General features: G+C 39.8%; 1 protein-coding gene across 1 annotated transcript in view; it reads left to right on the top strand.

Moving 5' to 3' along the window:
• epha8 (eph receptor A8) overlaps positions 1-27,852 on the top strand; it is a 158,256-nt gene that overhangs the window by 48,315 nt on the left and 82,089 nt on the right. The window contains exon 2 of the mRNA XM_036559745.1: positions 7,134-7,198. Coding sequence (XP_036415638.1) covers positions 7,134-7,198 — 65 coding nt within the window. The remainder of the gene's footprint in view (positions 1-7,133; positions 7,199-27,852) is intronic.

Below are 27,852 nucleotides of genomic sequence, written 5' to 3' on the forward strand. Positions count from 1 at the left end.
ATTTTACTGTTCTGTTTTAAAACATTCGGTTATGAAAAGATACAAATACGAACTTTTCACCTGGAAAAACTTATTTAAGGAACACAATCGGACATTAAAACCACTGTTGTACCTTTGAGGGAACATTTACATTGTTTGTATTTTGATAAATGAAAAATGTTCCTGCACAGTAACTTTATTTCTAACAGTGTATGATTAATACCACCTTATAATAGTGTATCTTGCATTTTATGTCAACCGTTACTCTTTTCAGAAACTCATCATATCTAACACAACACTCCAGATGTCTCAGTATGGAGTTGTAGAGGATCCTAATGGTGTCCTGTGATAATCCATCCCATGCAGCTTGAATATTCTTAGGCAGTTCCTGCAGACTTTGTGGTAGGGGTGGAGCATTGATAGCGCATCCAATTTTCACCATGTTTTGACCTCGGTGCCTCCTCACAGATTTGTTGGTCGTCAGTGGCTCAAACAGATTCGTTGGTCATCTCCACCAAGACAAAAGCATGACTCGTCACTGAAGATGACCCGCTGCCTTTCTGAGTCACTCCATGACAGTCTGGCCCGACACCATTGCAGTCTTTGGCGATGTTGACGTGGTGTTTAGGGTAGTCATTGTAGCGGTCTGCGTCCATATAGTTCTGCGTCATGCGGCTGTCTGCCAATGGTGCTACCCTGAAAGGATGACTTGTGGAGGGCATCACTGCTCGCTAATTGTCTGCAATCGTGGCTCTTGAGTCACTCAGCGCCTGTTGGACAATCCGTTGGTTTTCCCTCTCCGTGGTTTGTGCAGGTCTCCCAGATCCTTGATGTTGCTGCTGTATGCCTTCTTCTATCCACTGCTGCCAACAGCGTGCTATGGTAATATCCGCACGACCGGTATGGCACGCAACACATAAAAAAGACCATCCCGCTTACCGGAGCCCTATGATGCGACACCTCTCAAACTCTTCCAATGCTCCAATTGCTTTCAAACTCTTCTCTGAGGGACACTTCGCTTGCAAAGATCTGAAGTACCTCACTTAGCTCACTTAGCTTGTGGCTGTTGGGTCACTCCGCGCATGTCGGACAATCCATCGTTTTTTTCCTCTCCGTGGTTTGTGCAGGTCTGCCAGATCCTTCATGTTGCTGGTGCATGTTTTCTTCTATCCACTGCCACCAACAGCATGCTATGGTAATATCCACATGACCAGTAAGGCACACAATACATCGATATGACCATCCTGCTTCCCGGAGTCCTACAATGCGACCCCTCTCGAACTACTCCAACTGCTTGAATTCCTTTCAAACTTTCGAAGGCAAACTTTGCTTGCAAATTATGCTCCCATCACAACAGCCTGAGTCAGAATGGAAATCTTGCGCAACAAGACAACCTTATATAGTCAGTCGGATACAGCGATAAGGCCCGTCCCTGCTTACATCACATGGGCAGCTGATTGTGGGACTTGAATCATTCGCACGTCTCATGATGTCAAACCTATCCACCAAGTGTCGTTCCCGTCGGTTGATTCCTTCGGGGTGCAACTACTTTTTGATAAGTGTATAAGTAGTAAACATGATTTTCTCCCATTGACAAAATAGATTTAATGCAACCAACAATTACAGATGTAAATGCATATGGTCTAATTAGTGACTAATGAAAGTACTTCAAGTTCTGATACCGGGAAACTGATATTTAATTATGACTCGAAAGGATACTTTTACTGTATTTACAGTAATAAGCATCAGTATGATGTTGCTCATCAACAGCCAGTTTAGTGCCTTTTCAATTAAATATAGATCTTGACAAAAATAGAATTAGTTGTATTGGCTGAGTAAGAGGTCACTTAGCATTACAAGTACATAAATCTAATATATAAAGGGTAATTTAGTCAATTTAGTTTCCTTTTTTCATGCCTTAATGCATATTGTTCTAGTGGGCTTAACACACATCAGTGCTACACTCTCAGAAATTAAGGTATTAAGTACTAATCTGTCTCTGGGGTCCCCTCCTGTCACTGGGGTGGAACCCTCAAAAGGTACATCTCAGTACCTTCAGTCAGGGAACATAACTGAACCATAATCCACTGAAATGATATGTTCTAAGCTGTACTGACTCCACACACCCCGTCTCGTCTCCAGGACTTTATTTTACTGTTTTGTTTTAAAACATTTGGTTATGAAAAGGTACAAATACAAACTTTTCACCTGGAAAAACTTATTTAAGGTTCACAATCGGACATTAAAACCACTGTTGTACCTTTGAGGGAACATTTACATTGTTTGTATTTTGATAAATGAAAAAAATGTTCCTGCACAGTAACTTTATTTCTAACAGTGTATGATTAATACCACCTTATAATAGTGTATCTTGCATTTTATGTCAACGGTTACTCTTTTCAGAAATTCATCATATCCGAAATGAGAAGAAAACTCTGTATATATTATCAGGCTGAGGTGCGTGTTGTCAGGCTGTCAAACAGTTACAGTGATTAACTGAGATTAATTGCATTATTTTGTGTAGTTAATTGCAATTAAATCACATTTATCTGATTTGCTCATTTGGTCTAGTTGACCCAAAAGAAAGAGACCACCCTTTCATTTAGTTGAGTAGTCAAAACAGCCATAAAATACAAGTTATTCATTTTTTAGGGTTTAGATATAATATCATTAAACATAATACGATTTTGTCCAGTATTTAATGCGTCCAATCTTTGCCTTCATTACACCTTCTGTTGTTTTGAGACGTGCTTTCAGTTTTCAAAGAAATCTGCAGGGATATTTTTCCACACCTCCAAAGTTCAGTCTTAGAAGTTGGTTGTGTTTTGTGCTTTTCATGATCCAAGTAATCCCAGTCAGTAATGTTAATCTAATTATCTTTTTTTGATTTCTTTTAAAGTAAAATTGAAAAAGTTAGATTTATTACGAATTTAATTTTGAATAAAAAATGTTCATCAAAAATGCCGTCCCGCATTTTCATGTCACTACCAAATCACAAAGAATTTTAGTCTATGGGTGCAGCCACGCCCCTCTTTTAGAGCAGGAAGTGAGACTGAATCCCTGTCCCATCATGGCCACATGATGAGCAGGTAGATCCCAGAAAGGTGTCCCAAATTTGAAAATCAGTGTGTAACATTAGGAACTGTCACTACTGAAACACATACTTTCTGCAGTTAAGCAACTTTTATGTTTTAATGAAAAGTACTATGATTTTATATCATGTTAAGCTGTGTTTGCTAGTCATGTACTGGCTGTGTTTGAGTTATGATCAAAATTAGCTTGAATTGTCACTACCGAAACAGTCACTACTGAAACATTTTGTGAAGTTTTAATAAAGTAAACATAATTAAGGTAGAAAGTCATTCAAAGCAAAAGGATTTTAGTCTAAAGTCCAGGTGAGTTAACAGTTTGAAATGTGTTTTCAACTCTACCTTTAAAGTAACTTGGTAAAATGATCCATATACATATTTAACGATATATTGTGAGTAACAGGTGCAGCGTAGTTCTGTGCTCATTTCATCGGGGGTCTCCATACAGGCTCGTATCCACTAGTTGCACTGACCCGGAATTCTCAGCCTCACTCTTGCTGCACTTTTTGTTGAGGTCCTGTGGAAAGTCCTTGTTCTGTCCATTTCCAGCCAGTGGCGTATGATGAATATAAAGTGGAATTATGAGTCTGGGGGCTGGGGGAGGGAGAAACTGGGTCAGGTTAATGTCTCTCAACATCTCCTCTCCACGCCGGGACGGCCTCATCTGTCACAGGTCCCCCTCAACCCCAGCCCTCCTCATCAGGTGTCACCAGCCCAGCTGAGGACGGGATGAGCTGCTCTTTTTCCTAAGGTTCAGGAGATGTCGGCTAACGGCATTTAACATGACACGGCCTTCAGCCAAGGTGACGAGAGCAATAAATAAGCAGCGTTGGAGTCACTTTAAGCAATAGTTCAACAAAAAATTAATGTATTTTACCCTTTTACTCAACCAGTCAGACAATTTAAATGTCTGAAGTTTGCTTCCTTTTGCCTTGGAGCTGTCTAATGGCCATAATTCATATTCTTTTCTCATTAAATACAACATTTTACATTAGAAATTATTTTATCAGCATGGTCATTTGAGTGAAAAGTAATTTACTTTTACATGTTCAGTTGATTTTCAGAATTTTGTAGTGTTTGTGGATTTGTTCCCCTTTGGCTTTAATTACAGCGTGCACTTGAGCTGACATGAACTCTACAAGTTTGTGCAAAAGCCTCTGATGAGTAGATCAAATCCTCCTAAGAGTCGTCTGAACATGCATTTTAATGGAAGAGATAAGGCACAAAAAAAACTGACCTTAACCTTAATATGGTCATAGATGCCCTTAGATTTGTAAAGTGATCTAGAAATTAAATATTAAATATTTCTTCATTTTACTTGTGATGACTTTTTCATTTTCAATCTTTCCAAATTTTAAAACCTTCAGTATAAAAAATGGCTCATCAATTCAACTTAAAAAAATTATCTGGTAACAAATACAGGGTGATTCAGAAAGATTCATCTGATTTCAAAATGATTTATTTCTCTTGTAAATCGTTACAGATCAATGCAGTAAACTGTAAATGGTTTAAATGAGCATAAAGTTTATCATGTAATTGTACAAGGTCTCAGTATGAACCTCCTCCAGCTGTACGGACAACATCAACGCCATAGTCAAACTCATCCCATACTCGATTGAGCATGTCGGGTGTCGCTGCACTCACAGCTCTTTCAGTGCGATTTCGGGGATCATCCAGTGTTGTGGAACCGACAACGAACGCTCTGAGCTGTTGTAGGTTCACTGCCCACGAAAATCATGTTGCACAGTTACGACAGATTCACTCTTATTGAAGTGGAGAACGCAAAATGCTTTCTGCTCGTTCAGTTGGTATGTGATTGGTTCCTAGGCATCTCAGTGTTGTAAAAATATGGTGCTTTGAAATCAGACGAATCTTTTTGAATCACCATGTATATTAATTAGCTTTATTCAACCTAATAAATGCATTGAATGAACAATTCTTTCAACCAGTATAATCCTTTAAGCTACAGAATACTAGTTCAATTGCTTCTTACTACATGGAGTGAATTTGTACAGTTTTTACATTTTTTAGTAATTTTGTAACGAGCAATTTTTTTACAGTGTTTATTTATCGTTTATTTATATGTTTAAATAAAAAAAACTCCCAGTCTTTAAATGTGTTCACACTTCTGGATCCCACTGCATCTGGATATTTTTAAAACTTTTTCTGTTTTCCAAAAAACTTATTCCACATCAAAAGCTTTGTTAAAATTTTCCACACAAGAGCATACAACTGCTTGAAATCGTTCACATTAGTATACCAGCCCAGCAGGGGGCGATAGTACACATTCTGCAAATATAATATAATAGTATAAAGCATGACACTGAAGAAGAAATTTTCCAACAGCTTGATTTGGTAGATAAATGTCTATAATTTGACATGCCACCCAGATTCAAAATCAAATTCCTACCAGAATATAAAAGCTTAGAAAAAGAGAGAAGACATATCAGACATATCAGTGATTCTAAAGACTTAATGTTCATCAAGTCTTCAGAATCACTGATATTTGCAATAGAGTTGACACCTCAGTTAAAAGAACTGAGAGCAGTAGATTATGGTGCCTCCACGTGACGGTGGAATGAAGTAAAGCTACCCCTGAATTGCCAAGCATACATATTTCAAGCAGAATTCTACAATCTCAAAAATAAAAGTACTAAACTGCCCCTCTTGTCACTGGTGTGGTACTCTCAAGGGTACATCTCAGTACCTTTAGTCAGGGAACATAACTGTACCATAATCCACTGAAATGATATTTTCTAAGCTGTATTGACTCCACACACCCCGTCTCATCTCCAGGCTTTTATTTTATTGTTTTTATTTTTTATTTTTCTGTTTTAGAATATTAGACCACGTTGTTTGTACCTTGGTAAATGAAAACCTGCACAGAACCTTTATTTCATATTCAGTGTTCGTGCCTAGTGCATTTTGCCTTTCCATATGAAAGCATTTTCAGAAATATCCAGGAGAGCTTGTTCAGAAGCACAGTTTTCTGTGATCTAAAATGTTGTTTTCATGTGGACGAGAGGCCAAAATGCAAAGAATTAAAAAACAAATCTGGATGTGTGTCTGCAAATCACAAATATCAACATATGCTCCAAAATGACAGCCTGTCACTGCTGTTTTTAGCTGAACATGTTTTTATTCATATTAGAAATCACACAAACAAGCCTGTTTGAGATGACTTAACAACTCCACATGGTTTGAAGCAAGTGTGTGATGGGTTAGGCATGCAGTTTACTCAATGCTAAAGAGCTGTAAGCTTCTATTACTGGTTAGCTACATTAGCCTTATAGCGCCAGTGCAAACCTGCCTTGTCTCATTGAAACCTGGGTTAAAAGGTGGAGAAAACAGTGTAAATTTGATCTTTTGCCAGACTATCACTCTAAAGCTGGGCGGTCGCGTCTTATTCTGAGGTGACCTTGGAGTGCGCTGAGAGCGGGCTAGGGGTCTAGCCATCAATAAATTAAAGGAGGGGAAAGGCCCAGAGGAAATGTCAATGTGGTGGTCGAAAGCGTTTCATCACGTCGAGCGTAAGGGGGCTTCGGGCAAGGAGCGAGACTACACAACCCAAATCTCAGGGTTTGGGTTGTGATTCAATTGGCATCGATTCTGCTGTGAAGGAGTTCAGACGCATCGAGCGGTGATTAATCAGACGGTCAGAACGTCGTCCGCTGCCATCCGCCGGCATTGTCGAGAGCAAGCGCACCCTAATTCTGTAAATAGTAAGTGGAGACACAGTTATTGAAGGTTCAATTGATGGGCGTCTGTGTCGGAGCGTCCTGAGGAGTGGCTCTCTGGCCTTTGCTCAAGTGTAACGAACCAGACTTCCCTGCTTTTATTAACTCATTAATGTAGTAGAACAACACCATGGATTTACTGCTGCTTCCACAGAATGTTTTCAGTTCTGAACATGGATTTTGACTCGTCCATGAACTCTTCACTCATTAGAGCATCTGATCTGGTCGAACTAAGGTATTTTTCTTCAGACTGACATCCAGGATGGATAAGCTTAAAAAAAGCTCCTCCATTGATTTTCAATCTTAAACCTCTCTTTATCTCTTACAGTGAATCTCCTGGACACTTCCTCGATATCAGGAGACTGGGGCTGGCTGACATACCCATCACACGGGGTAAGGAGATCAGTTTCTTTTGGATGTAATTAATGAAGTAATTGATGAACAAGCTGCTTTCACAAGTACACATCAAACAAAATGGTCACAATTCGTAGTTCAGTTTAATCTGTGTTTTACTGAATTGTATTCTATTGTACTCAACTAATCAGAATTTGGGGAACTTTTTGAATGATTTCATGTATTTAAATTGATCTTTGAGTTGCATCAGTGCATTGACTGAGCAGCTGAAGAGACTGGCAAAGAGATAAGATTTTGTTGGCTTTTGGCTCCATCTATTTGCATACTGGGTGCGTCGTTCCCTTTGTTTCACCTACCATCTCTGTGTTATCTTTTCTTCCTAGACTACTTTTCCTTGAATTCTATATTCTGGTTAATTGCTTACCCTTGTTATTATTGGCTATAAGAACGTGTTTCCATATTCTTTATTGCTGAGTGTGTTTCCAAACTGACTGGCACTGCAGTGGCCACTTTTAAGCCAACTCTAGACCAACAGAGGTTAAATCAATACTACGAAATCAAGTTCAACACATTTGAGTTGAGTTGGAAATGTAATAGCAGGTTATGTTTAGCCACTTTTAGTAAATCATATTGGATCAACAGAATTGCCTTTTTTCAAAGAAAGACAGCTAATTGAGGGGAAATTCTTTCCACAAGTGAATTAACTTCAGGAAAAGAATGGTTTGGTTTTTAATTGGGTATCTGCACAGAGTCCTCTATGGCAGGATTTTCTGGAACCGCTTTAGAATAAGACTACCCTTGTAAAAGTTTATGAATAGTTTAAAACTCATTTAGTAATAGTTATTAATTAGGCCAAAAACACCTTATAAGACATTAATAAAATGGGCAAAAGTGATGAAGCTGAACAGTTTAATGCTGACCGCTGAAACAACAAAGTAAGATCCATAACCAGCAACATCTGAGCTTTCATAGCCCAGATGAACGTGTGTTTACTATAAGGCAAACAACTAACTTAAGCATTAATGAACTATATTTAAACCATTCATAAACCCTTTATAAAAGGTAGTTATATTCTAAAGTGGTATTGGTTTTCCTTATTTTCACTATTGTCCACATTTTAGGACAGTAAAAGACATTAAACCTATGAAATAACACATGGAGTTATGTAGTGACCGATCCTCTGTGCCTTGGTGGAGATTTACACACTCTTGATCATTCTCTAAAGCAGCTTCATGAGGAGCCTGAGGGGCATTTAAAGCTGAAAACCTTTTCCTTTGGGAATAAATTCATCCAGAAGCATATAAACTTTATAAACTTTACAAACTGTGTTTATATTCATCTTAGCGATGTGCATCAAACGTTAAAATGATAAACACATTTAATGAGGTATGTTCAAATCTTTGACTGATACTGTATGCTTAATGTCCACATTAGCAGCAGCTAAGTAGAGATTTCCTTCATTTCCTGGATGCACTGATTAGAGGCAGTCAGATGCCTCAAAAAGCTGACTTCATCTGTGCCGGGGCCATTGTTTACCTCACTATATATAGAGCCTGATTTAAATTGGTATGTCTCTATCAGTGAATATGCTTAGAAAACCGAGACAACCTGTGAAGGGTGGCACAGCCTCTCTCTCTCTCTCTCTCACACACACACACACACACACACACACACACACACACACACACACACACACACACACACACACACACATCCCCATCTCCTCAGTCTCACTTGTCACTTTGACACATTATTCAACTGCTCTCAGCTAACACAGGAGGAAAGAGACACACAGAGGGAAAAGAGACATAGAGAGAAAGAAAGGAGAGAGAGAGAGAGAAAGACAGACAGACAGACAGACAGACAGACAGACAGAGAGACAGTAGGTGGGGAGAATTAAAAAGAGAAAGAGAGAGAGAAATGTGGGCTGAGAAAAAAAAAAAAAAGTTCCTTCACTGAGAAAAACCAAAAAGAAAACTATCAAATTTTTTGTTAAAAATTGAAAAACATTCTTCCAAATTCTGTCTGTCTGTCTGTCTGTCTGTCTGTCTGTCTGTCTGTCTGTCTGTCTCTCTGTCTATAGGAGAAGGAAAAAACATACTTTACTTTTAATGTAGGTCAGTGGAACCAGACTTTTTTTCTAAGTAATTTTAGGTTGTTTCTTTTAATATATTCATCATGAAATTTCACACAATGTAAAGGACATGTATTTTCAAATCTCACAACGAAACCACAAAGGTGTAGAATGTGGCTGGGCGTTAGAGGGCTGCACTCACGCAGATTCCCGCTGGACCCACCACAATATCTTGTGGCGCAGGACTAATTTTCAGTATTGTGCACAGGAGTGGGCAGGAAATCAGCCCACTGCAGGCAGGAGCAGGACAAAGCACACATGATAAGAAATCCCGCAAATTACTGAATAGCCTAAATAAAGTAGAACGATCACTAAATCAAATATATACAAACAAAATAATATGATAACAGTAAAACAATTAAAATGAATGAAGTCATGCTAAAGTGTGGCAAAGCAAACAATCACATGAACAACATACAAATTCTTGTAACTTAGAGACGGTGGATCCGTCCGACGGCCACAGCTGCCCAGCAAAACTGTGGATTAATTCCTCTTTGTGTTTACTGGGAATAAGTGGCGTTTGGTAAAGTTACTTCACAGTGAGCCTGATGACCATGACTCATGTTATTTCAGCAGACAGCAATGTATTTGTGAATGGACTATGTCAAATATTGGATGTCAGTTCGCCTTGATGGAACTGCACAGGTGGGAGTGGGCCAAAACATCTCGGTTGCGGGTGGGACGGGACAAATGATTCCCATTTTCTACAGGAGTGAGCAGGTGTGGGATGAAATCTTGCGGAAGAAGTCCTGCGCAGACCTCTACTTGGCATTGTCTTGCTGAAAAAAGCAGAGATGTCTCTGAAAAAGACGTCATCTAGATGGCAGCATCTTTTGCTCTAAAATATGTATGTACCCCTCAGCATTAATAGAGCCTTCACAGATGTGCAAGTTACCCCCTACACCATGACAGATGCTGGCTTTTAAACTTCGAGGACAAATCATGATGGTCCTTTTCCTCCTTGGAGCTGTTTTTACTAAATACCTGTAAAAGACTGCATTTTACATACTGTCCCAAATGTTTTGAATTAGGTTTGCATATAAGAAGTTAAATATGTGTATTGTTAATTGCTATTTTTATCATTTAATACATATTATATAATTGTATTTATTTACTTTACTGACCTCATAGTTATAATTGTTATTTGACCATGATTATTTACATTATTACTGTCATTAATTCTTTAATTGCTTGTAGTCCTACTTTAAAGTATAAAGCTTTGCAAACATTGTACTTGAGACAGTCAAGCCAATAAAAAAGTTATTTGGAAAGAAAGAGAGAGAGAGAGAGAGAGAGAGAGAGAGAACACAGAAGGAGAGAGAAGTAAAACAGGAGAGAGAGAAAAAAATGTAGGCTGAGGAAAGAGGAAAGAAAAAATCTGTCAAGGAGAGAAAAACAAAAGGGGACGAGATTGACTGAAGGAAAGACACGGAGAAAGAGAGAAAAGAGGGGTGAGAAAAAAAATAGCGAGAAAGCATGAGAGGGAGAGAGAAAGAGAGAATAAGGAGAGCTAAAAGCGAGGGATGGAGAGAGAAAAAATGTGGGCTGAGGAAAGAGTAAGACAGAGAGAAAGAGAAAAAGAGATAAAGAGAGAGAGGGAGGACAGAGAGAGAGAAAAGGGGTGGAAAGAGAGAGAGAGAGAGAAAGTGAGAAAAGAGAGTTGAAGAGAGAGGGAAAAAAGAGAGAAAGAGAGCAGAGAGAAATTAAGACAGAGAGGGAGGAAAGAAAGAAAGAAAGAGAGAAAAGAGAAAGAGAGAGGAAACAGAGAGAAAGAGAAAAGAGAGATGAAGACAGAGAGGGTGGAAAGAGGGAGAAAGTGAGAAAAGAGGTAAAAAGAGAGAGTGAGGAAAAAGAGAAAGAGAGAAAGAGGACAGAGAGAGAAAGAGAGAAAAGGGGGTGGAAAGAGAGACAGAGAAAGTGAAAAGAGAGAGGTAAAGAGAGAGAGGCAGGAAAGAAAAAGAGAGAAGAGAGATGAAGAGAGAAGGAGAAAAAGAGAGAAAGTGAAGAAAGAGTGAGGAAAGAGTGAGAGAGAAAAGATAGATGAAAAGGGAGAGAGGAAAGAGAAAAAAGAGATGAAGAGAGAGGGGAGGAAAGAGAATGAAAAAGAAAAATGGTATGAGGAGAAAGAGAGGTGGGGCGGGTGAGATAAAAAGCAGAGGATTGAGAGAGAAAAAGAAGGCAAGAGAGAAAGACAGAAAGAGAGAGAGGGAGGGAGGGAGAGAGAGAGAGGTGGGGTGGGTGAGATAAAAAGCAGGGGATTGAAAAAGAAAAAGAAGTGAAGAGAGAAAGACAGAAAGACAGAGAGAGCGAGAGAGAGAGAGAGAGAGCGAGCGAGAGAGAGAAACACACGAGGAGGAAGGAGCTGTTGTCTGTTTTCAAGTCGCGAGTCATTTGCATATTCTAATGGAGAAAATGATGCATGGGGTATTGAATTAGCGGCGCACAAAGTGATCTAAGCATTGAACTGTCACAATTAGCGAGGCGCGGCTGTCAGAGCTCTGACGGGGATGTGATGTCCCTCGGAGTGAGGCGCTCCCCCGCCAGGCGACAATTACCCGTCCCCAACACACCCCGAGCAGCACAGAACAAGCCCCGCATTGTCTGTTTGCATGTCTAACAGCAGTGGGCTGAGAATAAATAGACTCCTCACACTAAGGAGAGAGAAAGAGAGAGGAGAGGAGAGGACAGGACAGGAGGAGTGGAGGAGAGGAGGAGTGGACGAGCTAGGCTGGACTGCGGAGCTCTTGGGCCAGTATTTCTATAGATTGTGGTGGCGATGATTACCTAAGAATGTTGAGTAGTTGTTGACATCGTCAGTTACGGAAAACTCATAACATTGTTTCTATAACCGCTAATCCTCATTTACATAGTTCTATATGTAATAACATGATAATTAACTCTTTTTTTCAAAGTAATGAAATTACATAAACCTGGAACAAACGTAGTCTTTAAAACAACATCGCACAACAGGTTTTTCATCAAATTCACATCATTATAAAACTGCTCTTCTATATACGAGCGCAAATGTACACACTTAAAAATGATGGTTCTTCAAGGGTTCTTTAGTAAAGAAAATGGTTCTAGTGAAGGGTTCTTTCCATCATGAAAGGGCTTTTCAGATTGTTGGAGAATGCGGCGGAGATGTTTCTATATAGAACCCCTCTGCGAAGGGTTCTACATAGCACCAGAAAGGGTTCTTCTATTGTGATAACATCAGGCTTGCTTTGGTGCTACATAGAACCCTTTTCAAAAAGGTCCTATATAGAACCATATACAGTTCATTCTCCATCAATCTGAAGAGCTTTTTCACGATGCAAAGAACCCTTTAAATCATACAAATCCTATGTCCATGTGAGCCACACAGTCATTGTGACAGGTCACACTGCACTACAGGAAGCTTAGGGGGCGCTGTGGAAAGGAAAGTGGGAGGAAACATGCAAGAATGGCCTCCTGACAGGTCCAAGGGGCCAATACTCAGGGGCATCTGACCGCCAGGGGACAGGGGCTTAGAGCACAAGGCTCAAAGTGGTCCAGATATTTGGGACAGTCCACTGCAGATAAAAATTAGATGAGTGAATAGACCATGAAAATGTACAAAATGACTACAGAAATGAAAAACTTTCAGTTCTCAGGCCCCTCGGTTTTGTATTCATATGACTCATGAGGTTTTGTGGAATTTGTTGTTCATTCACATGTTTTAGATGGTGTGTAATAGTAGTTTTCCATGATTTAGTTCGGCTTGAAAGAAAAAGAGAAGAAATCTGTGAGATCGTATGTGACATTTAGAGACAATGAAGACAAGTAGACACACACCAATCTACATTTTGCATGAAACTGACACAGTAGACATGAGGAGAACATTTATCTACTATTTTATTCATACATTCCACTACTTTTGTGGACCTAAGACTTTGGTAAACGTTTATTAAGCACCAAAATACTTCGTCCATATGAGTAAAGCTGTGTTTTCACAAGAGATATTAAGAATTTCTAAAACCAGACTTCAATTTCTCAGATTTAGCGCTGGATTATCAGCACTCCAGGTTAAAAGGGCCTCATTATAAAGGGAGCTGAGATTGTTCTGAACATTTTGATACATAACATGGGCATCATGTGTGTAAAAGCTTTTAAAGGCGCATTTAAGAATATACGCAAAAATCAAGAAAATGTACTCAGACCCCAGAGGGTTAAACATTTTTGGTCAGATTTTTTATTATTATTATTATTTTTTTTATAGATTACTGTTGAAGTTTGGGGGTCTACAAAGACACTCCTCTGCAATCCATCCCTGAGTGACCAAATAATCATTGATATATTAATGTATTATAAAATAATTGTATATATTAATCTACTGACTGTAGATAAAAAGGTTTTGGCAATTATTCGTTCAGCACATTCACAAGCACTTACATAATCTGATAATGAGAAAACTCCAGGTCTACTTAACCCACTCAATAACCAGAATACTTACTCAATACACAATGCATGCAACTTTTACCAAAGGTTTACAGCCAGTAAACACACTGAAGGATACGAATGTGATGTAAAATTCAAACTTCTTGCTGTGATTTTTTAGTTATTTTTTTTAGAAAGTTAACTTTTTAGACATTTTCCGCCTGTTTCTCAAAATCTGGAAATCCAATCTGTGAAACTGTGGTATGCTGTTTACAGGACCACTTGAATAATCCACCAACTGCTGAAATCAGATAATGACCATATTAATGCTCAATCATTAGTTCAGCCCTAATGGCAGTATGTTTGATTGTGATTACTGGGTTTATAGTCGTCTCTATCCTTGAAAACCTTACAAAGTGTGAGCTGTTAGACTTTATCAGCCTGTTGAATGCTCAAAAATGAAGTGGCTTAACGAGGGCATGGACTTCACATTTCAGGCCTGAAAAACTAAAACTGGGAAAAGCAGGGAGTAGAACGTTTTTTGAAAGGAACGGCAGCCTAAAGCAGTGAAAAGGGCAGATAATGAGCTTCATAGTGTCTTATAATTAGCGTTTAAGTGAATTTCTCAGTGATTAATGGTTGCCATTTATGTCAGCTTTTAAAATCCCCCAAACCCCATTTGCATTTTCTAAACTCTATAAGTAGCAACAACAAAGATCTCTAATGATAAAGCGTTGAATTGGTCTTTACTCCCTTATGTGCCACTGTTACATTTAATTTCAAGAATAAGTGGTATATAAAATGGGAATCTGTTGGAATTAAAATGGTCTAATGCTAAGAGCTTGAAAATTAGCTAAATTTAGATTGATTTTTGGGAACATTCTGTAGAGCAGTGTTTATAAGCTCATAATGGCACATTTATAAAGGTTCTTAAAGGCTGCTTTTGTCAACTTTAATGTCAAATTGACTTAACACCTATATTAGCTGGCATTGATATTTTTTGAGTGAAATGACATCACATGTTACAACTTTGTAGCTTAGTATGTAGCTTCATACTGATGACGCAGCATAGATTAAATCTTATAAATGTTAAAATTAAACTCAATTTAACTAAGAGCCTCAGAAAATGCTCTCTTTTATCCAACTAGTCAGACGTGGCAAGCTGTCATATTATCAGAGCACACCAGAGTGGAGCTCTGGCAACTTTGGTTTGTGTGAATTGCAAACAAACCTTCTCTCTGGTATCGTAACTTGATGGAATTGTAAATCTTTTCCAAAGTTGTCTTCAGGAAATCCATTTATTTTTCCAATTTATGGACCTCGCTTTGTGCACAGGGGCTCAGTCACGCTGCGACACGAAAGGGTCTTCCCAAACTGTTGGCATGAAGTTGGAAGCATAGAATTGTCTAAAATACCTTTGTACGCTGTGGCATTAAAATTACTCTTCACTGGATTTATAGGGCCTAAACCCTGAAAAACAGCCCCAGACCATTATCCCTCCTCCGCCAAACTTTACTGTTGGCACTATGCATTCCAGTAGATAGCGTTCAAACCCAGATTTGTCCATCAGACAGCCAGATCACTCCAGAGAATACATTTCCACTGCTCCAGAGTCCAGTGGTGGTGTGCTGTACGCCACTCCAGACAACACTTGGCATTGCGCATAGTGATCTTAGGCTTGTGTGCAGCTGTTTGTCCACGGAAACCCATTTTGTGAAGCTCCCAACGCACAGTTCTTATGCTGATGTTGCTTCCAGAGACAGTTTGGAACTCTGTAGTGAATGATGCGGCAGAGGATAGGCAAGTTTTACACGTTTGCATGATCTGCTGCTTCATGGCTGAGCTGTTGTTGCTCCAAGACAGGCCCTTTCAGTTGAATGTGGACGGACTTGTAGCAAAGGTGACATCCTATGGCGTTTAAAGTCACTGGGCTCTTTAGCACAATCTATTCACAATCTACACTGTTTTCTATTTAGGTTGTATGGTTATGTGCTTGATTTTATACACCTGTTAGCAATGGGTGTGGCTAAAAAACCTTAAGTCAATAAGAGGGGTGTCCACAAACTTTGATGTAGGTGTCAACCTGGCATCACAGTTGGAAAATGCAATCATTACAACAAACGACACTTAAAAGAATAAGTGTTAATAAATGTAGGTCTATGTTAGTCCCACAGCAGAGTGCTGCCGATTTGTCTGTGTGCGCACTGGTGATTTTTGCTGTAATGTAAATTCGCTATCATTGTACCTAAAAATATTCTCAGCCCAAAAAATTGAAAATCTTCAGATTTCTTTATGTCTTCTGAACAGTTCCCATGCTAGCCTGACCCATAAGTTCATCAGTGCTAATTAAACAAACCCCTTGTTCCCGTCTCTGTTGTACAACTCCTTCTCTCCCCGGCCCAGAGAGCAGCAGGCAGGCAGGCCCGGCCACAGCTCTGTCTGTGCATCCCGTGGCTCTCGCTGTAATAGATTAAAGAGTCCTTCAGCGCTGTTTACGGCCTCCATAGCCAGAAGCCCCCATTACAAAAGGATTTGCTGCATGGACACTTTCCTCCACATCCATCTGTCTCTTTCACGGATTCGGAACTTCCATTACCTTAAGATTCTCCTTCTGAATGCCGCACAATTTCAGAAATATGCACAATATGGCAGCGGGAGAAGTGGAAAAGCAATAAAAGATTGCTTGGCAGAAACATTTGCAGCACTAACACGAAGTATTTTTAATATATTTGCCAGACACTTTATTGGGAAACCCCAACCTTATATCTCTACCATGTACAGTTAGAGACTCACCATCCACTTTATGAGGTACACGTACCTTAAAAAGATCCACTATAAAGAAGTACAGTTTCACTGTAGCTCATCTGTTGATACACAATTTGTTTTATCCATCATCTAGTGCTCTATCAATGTAAAATGCTTCCGCTGCAAATGGCTTTAACCAAAATTGGTGGGGTGTTGCCCCAGTTCTTTAAAAAGAACCCCCTATGATTCCGGCAGCCACAGTAAACTGTTACAGCCTGGCCTGCCCATCCTGGGGGTTGTGATAAACCAGTGTCACAACAGTTTGTCTGGGGTTCCTGAGGACTTTGGGTTGTCTTAGCTGCCAGAACAACAGAACAACCAAAACATTCATACACAGTCAAATTGTAGTGAAATTCCAAGCTTCTGGAGCTAATATGAATTTGGTTCCTTGACTGGATCACATTGTTGCGGTGAGAAGTAGGGGACAGATTAGAGGCTTGTCAACCAATGTTTAATAAAAAACAGAATTTTTAAATTCTAAAGGCCTGTAATCCCTTTCTTATGGAATAACAGTTGTCAGACTGCTGCTATTGGAGATTACCGCATCCTTAATGGTAGTGACAAACCTTCCGTTGGGATGCTCCGTCTGCCTGCTTCCGAAAGGAAAAAAAGGGGAATGTTTTACTTATCTTGGCTTCTTTCTTGGAGATATCAGCCACGTTGACTTGAGGGATTCTGTAGGGGGGAGGCAGTATCGGCCATTCCAATCAGGCCTAGCCACGTCTCACTTTTGGTGGAGGCTTGTAATGCAAAGCAGTTTGGCCCAAAGAGCGAGGTTTTTACCAGCACAGGAAGGAATGAATAGAAGGCTGTCAGAGGGCAAAGGCATGGCTCCGTACCAACCGCTGATAAGGGACCTCTAAAGAGATTAGTGTCAAAGTGTCTGGACCCCCTGCTCACTGGGCCATTCCATTGATCTGATTTCATTATATATGAGGCTAAACACATAAACAAGCACGTCCGGGCCGCTGGCAGTTCAGTCCACATGCCAGCGCAGTGGGGACCTGACAGGGGAGCAAATAACAACAACCGAGAAGGGGAAGAAAAATGTATGAAAGTTAAAAGCTCCACAAGATGGATTAAAATTGGATTTAAATAGCACCTTGACTGTGAAATCCAGGACACCCCACCATGCTAGCGCGAGCTTATCGAAGTGGGTTTTGAGAGTATGTTTGAGGCAGAGAAGATTGAGCGAGGGAAGAGGAGGAGTGACAGGGGTAAGAAAGAAGCAAAAAAAAGACAGAACAAATGTTTTTTTTTCGTGGAGCCTGACATCCGTTCAGCGCCTGGAAATAAGGCCACCATTTCTATAGAAGCCCATTTTCCAGTCAGACGGGTCAATTAAAGTACATTTTAAACTGTTTTAATGGTCTTCTACATCCAAAAGCTGTTGAGTGATGGCTACGAGCAATCGGCACGCTAAATATTTAACGCCCTTAAATAAATCTCTCAGTATCGCTTAGATTATAGCGCTGACTGATCTAAAAACCCCTGCGTCTGAGTCCATTGTTGCGCATCTTCACCTTCGTCCCAGCCATTCTGAATCATTTATGCGGCTTCATGAACTCGCAATGAGGAGCCTCTTTTCTGTCCGTTTCAAGTACGCCGATCGAGGCCTGCCCTGCTACTGACCTCTGCGTGCAGTCGAGTCCAGCAGCGTCCGGCAGAAGCTCCAGTGGCTGCCAGCTGCCACTCAGCTGGGCTCCTGTCAGCCCGCACCGGATGACTTCATTATTTTCCCATCTGCCTCCTGTTTGCCATGACAAGTTCATTCGCGACCACACTCTCCCTCTCTCGAATGCCCACCCAATCGATAGGGCTGATAAGGCAGGTGGGGGCCAGTGACAAATGGGCTTTGAGAGTGAGATGATGGGGATGTCACCGTCCCTCGTCATGGCATTTTGTCATGTTGTCATACTGTCTCGCACCCTTTGTATCTGTAGCATCGTGTAAAGCTGGTAGATGGAAATATTATGAGTGACCGACTGCCAATCGAAATCTTGAGGTTTTCTTCAAGTTACTCAACTGACAGCCTCTAAACTCAAATCTCAAATATTTTGCCTGTCACATGTTCATAAATACAGAACAGTCGAGATCCCTCAGGGCTTTCTAGGCCTTTAGAGAAGGCCGAATGATTTCCGGCAACTAAAAATTTTGCCTGTAATTTTTAGTTCCTTTTTATTTAATAGAATCATCGTACTCTGATTTAAGCTCTGGAAATGTTACGGTACTGCTCCTGTTTCACCATTACATTCTTGAAACGCCCAGCGGGAAACTGTCCAATCAGGACGTTTTTCTCTCTGATGTCAAGCTGTCCTATTGGTTTGGACTTCAAGAGCTGAAGAGGATCCATGTTATGGGTCGGCAGGGAGGCGGACCCAAGTGCAAAGATGAAAACCCATGAGAAAGGGTGTTAAATAAGTTTACTGAGGCAACAGGGTCTGAATTTGGCAGGTTGAGGTGACCCAGAGCCAGGCTCAAACCGCCGACATACTGATCAACGGCCTGTGGAGTTACTGCTGCGCCACCGAGAAGCGCAGGTGACAATGGGTAAAACACCTCAAGGAACAGGAAATAAAACGGCGGGAAAAAGGCCAAACAAAGGAAACGCTGAAAGCAGCTCAAACAAAGGCTGAACTAGAAACGTGAAATAAAAAATAATGAGAAAACAAAAGACACTTCCACTGTAATTATGAAGGGAAGGCAGACTTTATGTTTCACTTGTTTGCTCTTAGTGGAGCAAACACATTTTGTATGGCCTGGAACAGTTTGTAGCTCAAGCCTTCTTGTGTTTTTTTTTTTTGTAATTTTTTTTTAGTAGTTTTGGGGCAGTTACTCTCTTTTGTTTTTTTTCCAGCCCTCTTCTCTTTTCTTTTCTTTTTGTTTTTCTTTTCTTTTTGTTTAAATACCCACCTAGGCTGCGTACCATACCGGTCACCCCTCTACAAAGGTGTGACAAAGCGCTGCTGTTTGCCACAGACCTTAAGTAGAGGAGTCCACAGGTGTGTCAGGTTGGGCCTAATCAGGCCGAAGGCTTCTGGGAATTGGAGTTGCCGGGGTCGCCCTCTGCTGGTGGCTGGCAGCGCAGGCTGGATCCTTACACCTTAAGGTGTTAGATCAAACATCAGCATCACTACAACATGACAGAGGAATCAACCAATCACATTTTGATTTCCAGAAGGTGGGACTGATTTAATAAGAGCCTTCTGGAAGTGCAAGATACATCACTGACAGAATATGAGTGGCAGCCAAATCAATGAGTTGTTAGAAACGGAAAACAGCAGCAGCAGTTCTATACCAGAGTTCACTACTGAAAGAGCCACTGTGAAACTGCTACAGAATAAAAAATGCTAATAGGTCTGTCAAAATCTTTACATAAAACATGGAATGACTTCACATATCCATGTTTAATCTAGAACTGCCAGAAAATGTTAATGCGAATTGCTATTGGCTCAGCACCAGCAAAGTATTAGAATCCCATAGGGATGCTAGCAGAAATCAGCATCATCACAGAGTTTTTTTTTGACATTTATGGTCTGAATTGAAGGCCTAACTCTTCTAGATATGGTCGGAATTGGTATAGACAAGAGGTGCACAACTCTTGTCCTGGAGGGCCAGTGTCCAGCACAGTTTGGTGAATTACATGCTCCAGCACATCTGATTACACTTACCTGTTAATTGCCAGATTTAGTGAGTGTCTTTTAGGGGGGAAACCAAGTTGTGCTGGACACCAGCCCTCCAGGACCTGAGTTGTGCACCCCTGGTATAGACTATAGGGCTGACAACAAGGATCAGAAATGAAATTAGACTTTTCCCCTTGATTGTTTGTGAATTTTTAATAGAATAAGAATTTTGAATACACTTTCTAAATGTAAGGGAAACATAACTGATGTAAATACAGTGTCAAGCATCCTCGAAATTTCATGGTGTGATTCTCCACCTTGCGGTCTCAAGATGGTTGTTGGCCTATTCTGGCACATCTTTGATGAGCTCTCTGTAAAATCCCCCTCAACAATGACATCACTATTCATTACACGCCAAAAACAGAAGTGACCACATTACCAGGTGTATTAAGAACAATTTTCTGACCGTTGCGGGTGGCTGCAGTAACTTAGCCAAGCAGCTAAATTAGCTTACTTTGCCACCTTATTAACAAATAAGTGATTATTAGCTTCCTATGCTACAAATTATCCACATTTGATTGGTCAGAAAAAAAAGTTCATATGTCATTTATACAGTATGTGTGTATGTGGAGGGAGGGGCATACTATTTACTTTTACTCTACACTTTGCCCCACCTGCTGGTGCATGATGATGTAAGCAAAAGTCATAACATGTTTACAGGCAGGTAAAAGTCACTACATTTCAATCAAATATTACAGTAACAGAAGGATTTTGTATTCTAAGTGGAATGATATGATGAATTGTACTTAATATGACAAAGAACATCAACTAACAAGGCAAAAAAGGGTCTTTTTTGATTTTGGGATAATTTATGCTTATTTTACATAGCATTTAGCATTCTTAGCACATTGTGTAATGTGGTAAACATGTGACCTGAGGCTTACAGCTCACGTGAATGCTTATGTAATGGTTTAATGTAAAGACAACATAATGAAATAATAATCATTATCGGCCAATTCCAGTAACATAGAATGGGTGATCAGACATAAGAAGCATGACTGCATGTATACTGGTACATGTATCATTGCAGGCCAACCCAGCTGGCTAACTTGGTGCTGCAGAAAGTAACAGAGAAGAGAATATCAGTTAACTTGCCTGGATGGAGAAATGTATTGAAGAAAATGAATGTGTCCAGATGTCCACCTACTCGGCTGCTGGTCTGAATGCTGGTCTTGAGAAATCGACGGGTCCAGCACAGCATGGGTGGGAGGTCATCTGAAGAGTACTGGATTGATGTAAAGACTCCTGAGTGGACATTTGATGTAAAAGCTGGAGGCCAGACAGCAGCTACAGAAACTCCTCTTGAATGTAAAAATCAATCAAAAATGAAAGCTCAGACGTGAAAAGCAAAGAAACTGCAGCAATTGTAGCAATTAGCAACGGCAGAATCGAATGAAACAATCACACAATATGATAACAAACAATATGACATTCTAATATTTCGGTCCGATACTTGCATGTGGGCATTTGGACACTCACAACATGCATGCTATGCATATGGAATATGGTCAAAATCTATTATTATTATTAAAACAAAGCACAAAATCTATTAGCCATAACAAGGTAACATGCCTTTTTTACACATGGTGTCCTTGAGAGCTACAAGGCTAAAGCTTTAGCATTAGCTACAAACGGCCACTAAATTGTCTTAGTTAGCCCTGCAAAGACTAGAAACTCTGCAGCAAACACAGCAACTCCCCTGGGTAGTTTGAGTAATGTAAGACCGAGGGCCTCATTTATTGGTGTGCATTGCATAGAACATGTTCTAAATCTGTGTGGAAGAACTGCCAGTACTCATTAGAAAATAGTTTTTAATTAAATGTGCACAGCTGTACGCAATAAACGAGGATAAATCCTGTGCATTCTAATGCTGCTCTGCTCATGTACCACAAGGCACATTTACATAAACAAACGTCCCCAAATGGCTATACACGGTAAGTAGCTTCCCTTTATGTGCCCTAATGTACTGCTTGTTTCAGACAACATGAAGCACATGCAAAGTTGAAATGAAAGAACAACTTTCCGGTATAATGTCTACAAATTCTATTTTAACCTGCAATAATTATATTTTCACTTCTAAAATTCAACCTAAACAGTGAGTAAATGTTTGATAATATTTATTTAATTGGTCCAACAGCACCGTGACCCAGAAGGATAAACGGTTTAGGTGATGTATGTATGTATGTAATTGGTCAAATTAGAATGTCAAAATAGAATTTTTATGACAAGCCATTTTAGGTTTTAACACTTTTTTTCTTGATATCAGGAATTCAATTTAGACATGTGAAAATTTCAATTCCACTAGTGAAAATTTAATTCTTACTAGTCAAAATTTAATTCTTACTAGTCAAAATTTTATTTTTACTAGTGATGAATCATGAGTTTCCCCATTCATTTTAATGGGGGAGACATTTTTCTAGTAACAATGAACTTTTCACTAGTGAAAATCTACTTTTCACATGTAGAAATGTAATTCTTGAAATCAAGAATTAAATTTTAACTACTAAAAATACAAACTACAAATTTTAACTTGTGAAAATGTTATTTTTACTAGTAATAACAAATTTTACATGTAAAAATTTTATTTACATTACATTTGTGCTAGTTCTAATTGAATTATTACGGCACTTCATTCCAGTATAAATAATCCATTACACCTTAAAAGATATTGTGCTGTACTCTAGTTTAGTTGCACTTTAATGCAGCTGGAAGGTCAACTTTGCGGGTCAGGCTACCCGCTGGACAATCTCACTGTACTCCTGAGGGAATGTCCGAGCCTTGAGGGGCCCGAAAAAATGTGGGGGGGCCGAATGCTGTGGCCCTCTTGCACCATAGGCGTCCGGTCCACCCTGTAGTTATGCCACTGTCAAGAAAGCTTCATCTGCACTGTCCTTTTTTATCTCAGCATGGCTGTGTTTGTGGATAGGACTGTTTAGCACTCAGATTTTCCCACAATCCCACCAGATGAGTTTGATCATACAGATACGGCAAAGGTGAAATGTATGATTACCAAAATTGCCAGTGAAATTCAATACAACTTTGACGACGAAAAGCCCTTTTTGCCCACCAGACGAGGACTAGTTGTAAAAATATTGAACCACTGCTGTAATTTCTCACTATTCCCACTCTAGGTATGATTCCAGTTTGGAGCGAGGCTTGGCATACCCAAACAAACTGGATCCACATTTGAGCACCCACAGTCTGGGAGGACTTGATAAGTGCCACTTACCATAGCTGCTTTCTTACTGCTGGAGTAATTACTAAGCAAGCACTTAGAGAAACAAGCCCAGCACTTATCTGCCTGCAGCAGCGTTGTCTTAGGGAGCCGTTAAAGGTAGTCACTTTCTCTCCCGCGCTTGACTCTGGATGGCGGATGCTCGAGTAAATATTTGTAATTCATAACCTCAGCTGGGCGGTGATGGAGGGACAGGAAAGATCTTGAGCAAATGTCACTTGGGGGCCGCTGGGTCGGTAAGTGGTGGTGTCACTGTGATCTGTTTGCACAGGCTTCTTTTTCCACAGGACTGCTGAGGATATTATGGAGAGGTTTAAGTGGGTAATTAGTTGGAGATTAGCCAGCTAAAATAAATATAGAAAGATACATAAGCATAAACAGGTAACCTCTGTGATCTATATATATATATATATATATATATATATATATATATACAGATATTTCCGTTATCCTGTTTATCAACAAAGACAGATATCTTAATATCTTAATTATGGTATGTTTGCAGCTTTTATTACTTACAGCGTAGCATATATATAGCAGGGGAACTTGAGGAAAGAAGCCCCTCAGAGTAAGATGCCCTCCCACCTTATTTTCCCTCCTGATAAAACATGGGGCCAAACCTAATCGCAACACTTTCACTGAATGAATGTAAATACAGAGCTCATACAGTACTGAGCACAGTCTTAGCCACCAAAACACATTGTTAAAAGCTGTTTCTCTTGGCAGTCAGAACTTCACTGTTGAGGGAGTTTTATTCACTCACCAGTAAGTGCGACTATCAGACCTTCATCCTCCACTATGTTAATCTGCATGCTGTGGCTATCCAGTTAGCACTTGCTACCATTAATTTGCTGGAGGTTGACGCTTCCATTGTTTTCTGCCAAACGTTGTTGAGTGTGATCTGTCACATATTAACAGGGCTAACGCTGTTGGTGTTAGATATGTGCTTCAATTTGTCATGCGAGCCGTCTGGAAAAGTTTTGAAATGGAAATTCCCATTCAAGAGGTCTTTCTCCATCATTCACTGATTCAAAGAGTATAGAGCGACTTTCAGTAGAATCTGATTCACTTGAAGGTTAGAGTGGCACACATTCAGTTTTGAACTTGAACTATGGGTGATTCATAGATCAAAAAAAATGTTAATGGCTTGAGCTTTTAATTTTTTTAACTATGTTAAACTGTGACGCATTAATGCGTTATTATTGAATGAACTTTGACAGCCCTAATTTTATATATATATATTTATATATATATATATATATATATATATATATATATATATGTATATATATCACTGCTGTCGGAACAAAACCTTAATTTTACCGTTTTTACCATAATTTGAAAATGCCTGTTGTGCTTTAAATTGTGTGTAAATGTCATGATGAATGGACCAAAAGAAATGGCCCAAAATTACTTGGAAAAAATTCTGATTCTATAAATTTACATTAAAAGTAAATATGTTTTTTTCCTTTTTCTGTAAAGTTACCATTTTGGAGAAGGTTTTCTTCTGACAACAGAAAGATATTTAAAAGTAGAGTGTTTGAAATCTTAACATTCTTAACATTCAGATTTTTTTAGTAATTTTTTTTTATAGTAACCTATAATTTATTTCAAAACTTGTATGTATATATATATATATATATATATATATATATTGCCTGTTGCCCTTTACAGTGTGCGTAAATTTTATAAGAAATTGTTCAAAAGAAATGACCCAAAATGGCTTAAAAAAAAGTCTAGTTCCATTGACTTACATTAAAAGTAAATATGTTTTTTCCGATACAAGTGACAACACTTTCCAAGAGATTCCTCGTGAGGTCGCTCTGCATGGCCATGCCTCCCATGCTCTCATGGCAGTGCTAGCCAGTATTTGGACGCTACAATGATGTGATCTACACATCAACCAGAACTTCAGAATCTCTCATTGGCATATAACAATATCATAAAAAACTACTAAAACTACCGGAAAGTGATGTTGCCACTACATCGCCAAGCTGTGCACTGATCAAATTGTGTTGCTGGTTCATCCTGTGTTAGCTAAGCCAGTGAAGAGTAAAATCATGGAAAGGTAAAAAAATACTTGGGCCTTTAGCCCCTGAAGCTCGGCCCGGCGACGCCTCTGAGACAGACAGACATTTTTCCTCAAAATATGCTGACAAAATGTGTAAATGAGATACGAAAAAGAAATGTCTCATTTCATCAATATTTTATATTTGTGAAGATATCAACACTTGTTTTGACATAAAAAGTATTTGAACACTTCACATATAGTCATGCCACGAGTAATCCGCAGTTCTAGCAGGAACCATCCCATCCCACACTCTGCTGGATAGGCCTGCATGCAGCCGGCTGCCTCAATTAACAGTAATATTCTAAAAAGGTTATTGCTGTCAAAAGCTCCTATTCTAATAAGCAGGCGGAGAATTCAATTCAACTCTGTATTTCTCACTGTGGAGAGAGGAAACAGCAGAGGGTGATATTTCATGTGTTAATATTCCGAGCCGACGCTTTGTGGAGCTGACTCCGTCACTGCAAATGCCACCCAAAGATGGGCAGTCATTATGTACTGCCGCCCGGCTGCTGTTTAAACAGATTCAAAGGATTTTCCCTTCCCAGCTTCTAATCTGAAATTGGATCTCTCTGAACTGACGCTGGACTTTTCTCCGTCTTTTAGAGTTGTTTTATAACTGTCTTCTGTCAGCCGAGACGGCTTGTGCATTTCGATGAATGTGTGCCAATAGCTTTTATTTTTGTACTTCTAAATAAGTATTATCTGATATAGGTGGAGCTTTGCTTCCCCAAATGATCGGAGGTCATTGTGTGTTCAACAATACGTCGGGATCCATTCTACCTACAGTGCAGGTTAAAACATAATAAATAGGCCTTTTGTTAAACATTTAAACAACTGGAGCTTCAAATTTAATAGCAGTAATATGGAAATCATCTTCACAGTTGCACTGGACTGTAGCCACCAGGATGCCCCGTGAGCATGATTGGCACTGGACCCCAGCCACCAGGGGGCCCTGTGAACATGATAGGCACTGGACGGAAGCCACCAGGGGTCCCTGTAAACATGATAGGCACTGGACCCAAGCCATTACGGGGCCTGTGAGCATGATTGGCACTGGACCCCAGCCACCAGGGGGCCCCATGAGCATGCCTGCTTATAGACCTCTGAAGTCATAGTTGTAGTTGCCACTATGCCCATGTGAAGAACTAGAGGTCGAAACTTCCCTTAAAAAGATATCGTCTGGAAGGCAGCATATGTTGCTCCAAAACCTGCATATATTGTTCAGTCTCTACAGATGTGCACTAATGCACCCCCTACAATCACAGATACTGGCTTTTTATGGTCCCTCTCCTCTTTAGTCCAGAGGATGCGCCGTTCATGACTTCTAAAAAGAATTTCAAATGTTGACATGTCGGACCACTGGACACTACCACTTCTCCTCAGTCCATTTTAAATGAGCTTGGGCCCAGAGAAAGCGGCGGCGTTTCTGAGTCCTGTTTATATATGACTTTTCTTTGAAAGGTAGAGTTTTAACTTGCATTTGTGGATGCAGTGATGAACTGTGTTCACAGAAAGTGGTTTTTGGAAGTGTTCTTGAGCACATGCGGTGATTTCCACTAAAGACTTGGGTCTGTTTTTAATGCAGTGCGGCCTGAGAGCCCAAAGATCAATATTGGTTTTTGGCCTTGTCCCTTGCATACACAGATTTCTCTGGATTTCACGGAGTCTTTTAATGATATTATGCACTGCAGATGATGAGTTCCTTGTTAAAAGTTCCAAATGTACCTGTATTTAATTTGTCCACGTTTTGCATCTGTGCACTCTATTGCCTCTTTAACTCTTCCATCCTTCCAGACTTAAACCAGACAGTTATAGCAAAGTCTTTCCAACAAAACCAAATAAACCAAAGAAACTTTCATTAGTCTACACCAACTGTTTAAACAATAAACCGAAAATGGGACTACCTGGTAGACCACAAAAACTGTCCACATCACTCAACTCTTGCCTCAGATCTGAAAAACCCACAGTTGTTCTGTCCATCCTTCCACTGTGAGAAGACAACTCAACACTATGAGTCTGAACAGACGTGTAGCTGTTACTGAGTACAGGAAATAGACAAAAAAGAAGAAAATGTGTGCTAGAAAACAAAATCTGGACAGCTGTGATGTGGAGGTTTGATAAACTGATGGGTCTAAATTTGTCACTGAGATTATTTGGATTCTAAGACTGAACCAAGACTGAAAAATATCTCTGCAGATTACTTTAAAAAATGGAAAGCAAATCTCCTGAAAAGAACAAAAGCTGTAATAAAGGCAAAGGGTGAACACTGAAAATTTGAGTTTATGTTTAGTTGTTGAGGCCTTTGTGTAAATACTGCTGTAACAAATGGGCTGACAAGGCAGACCCAGAGGCAGGGTACAAGTGCGAGCG

Source organism: Colossoma macropomum, unplaced genomic scaffold, assembly GCF_904425465.1.
Source record: "Colossoma macropomum unplaced genomic scaffold, Colossoma_macropomum, whole genome shotgun sequence".
Taxonomy (NCBI): domain Eukaryota; kingdom Metazoa; phylum Chordata; class Actinopteri; order Characiformes; family Serrasalmidae; genus Colossoma; species Colossoma macropomum.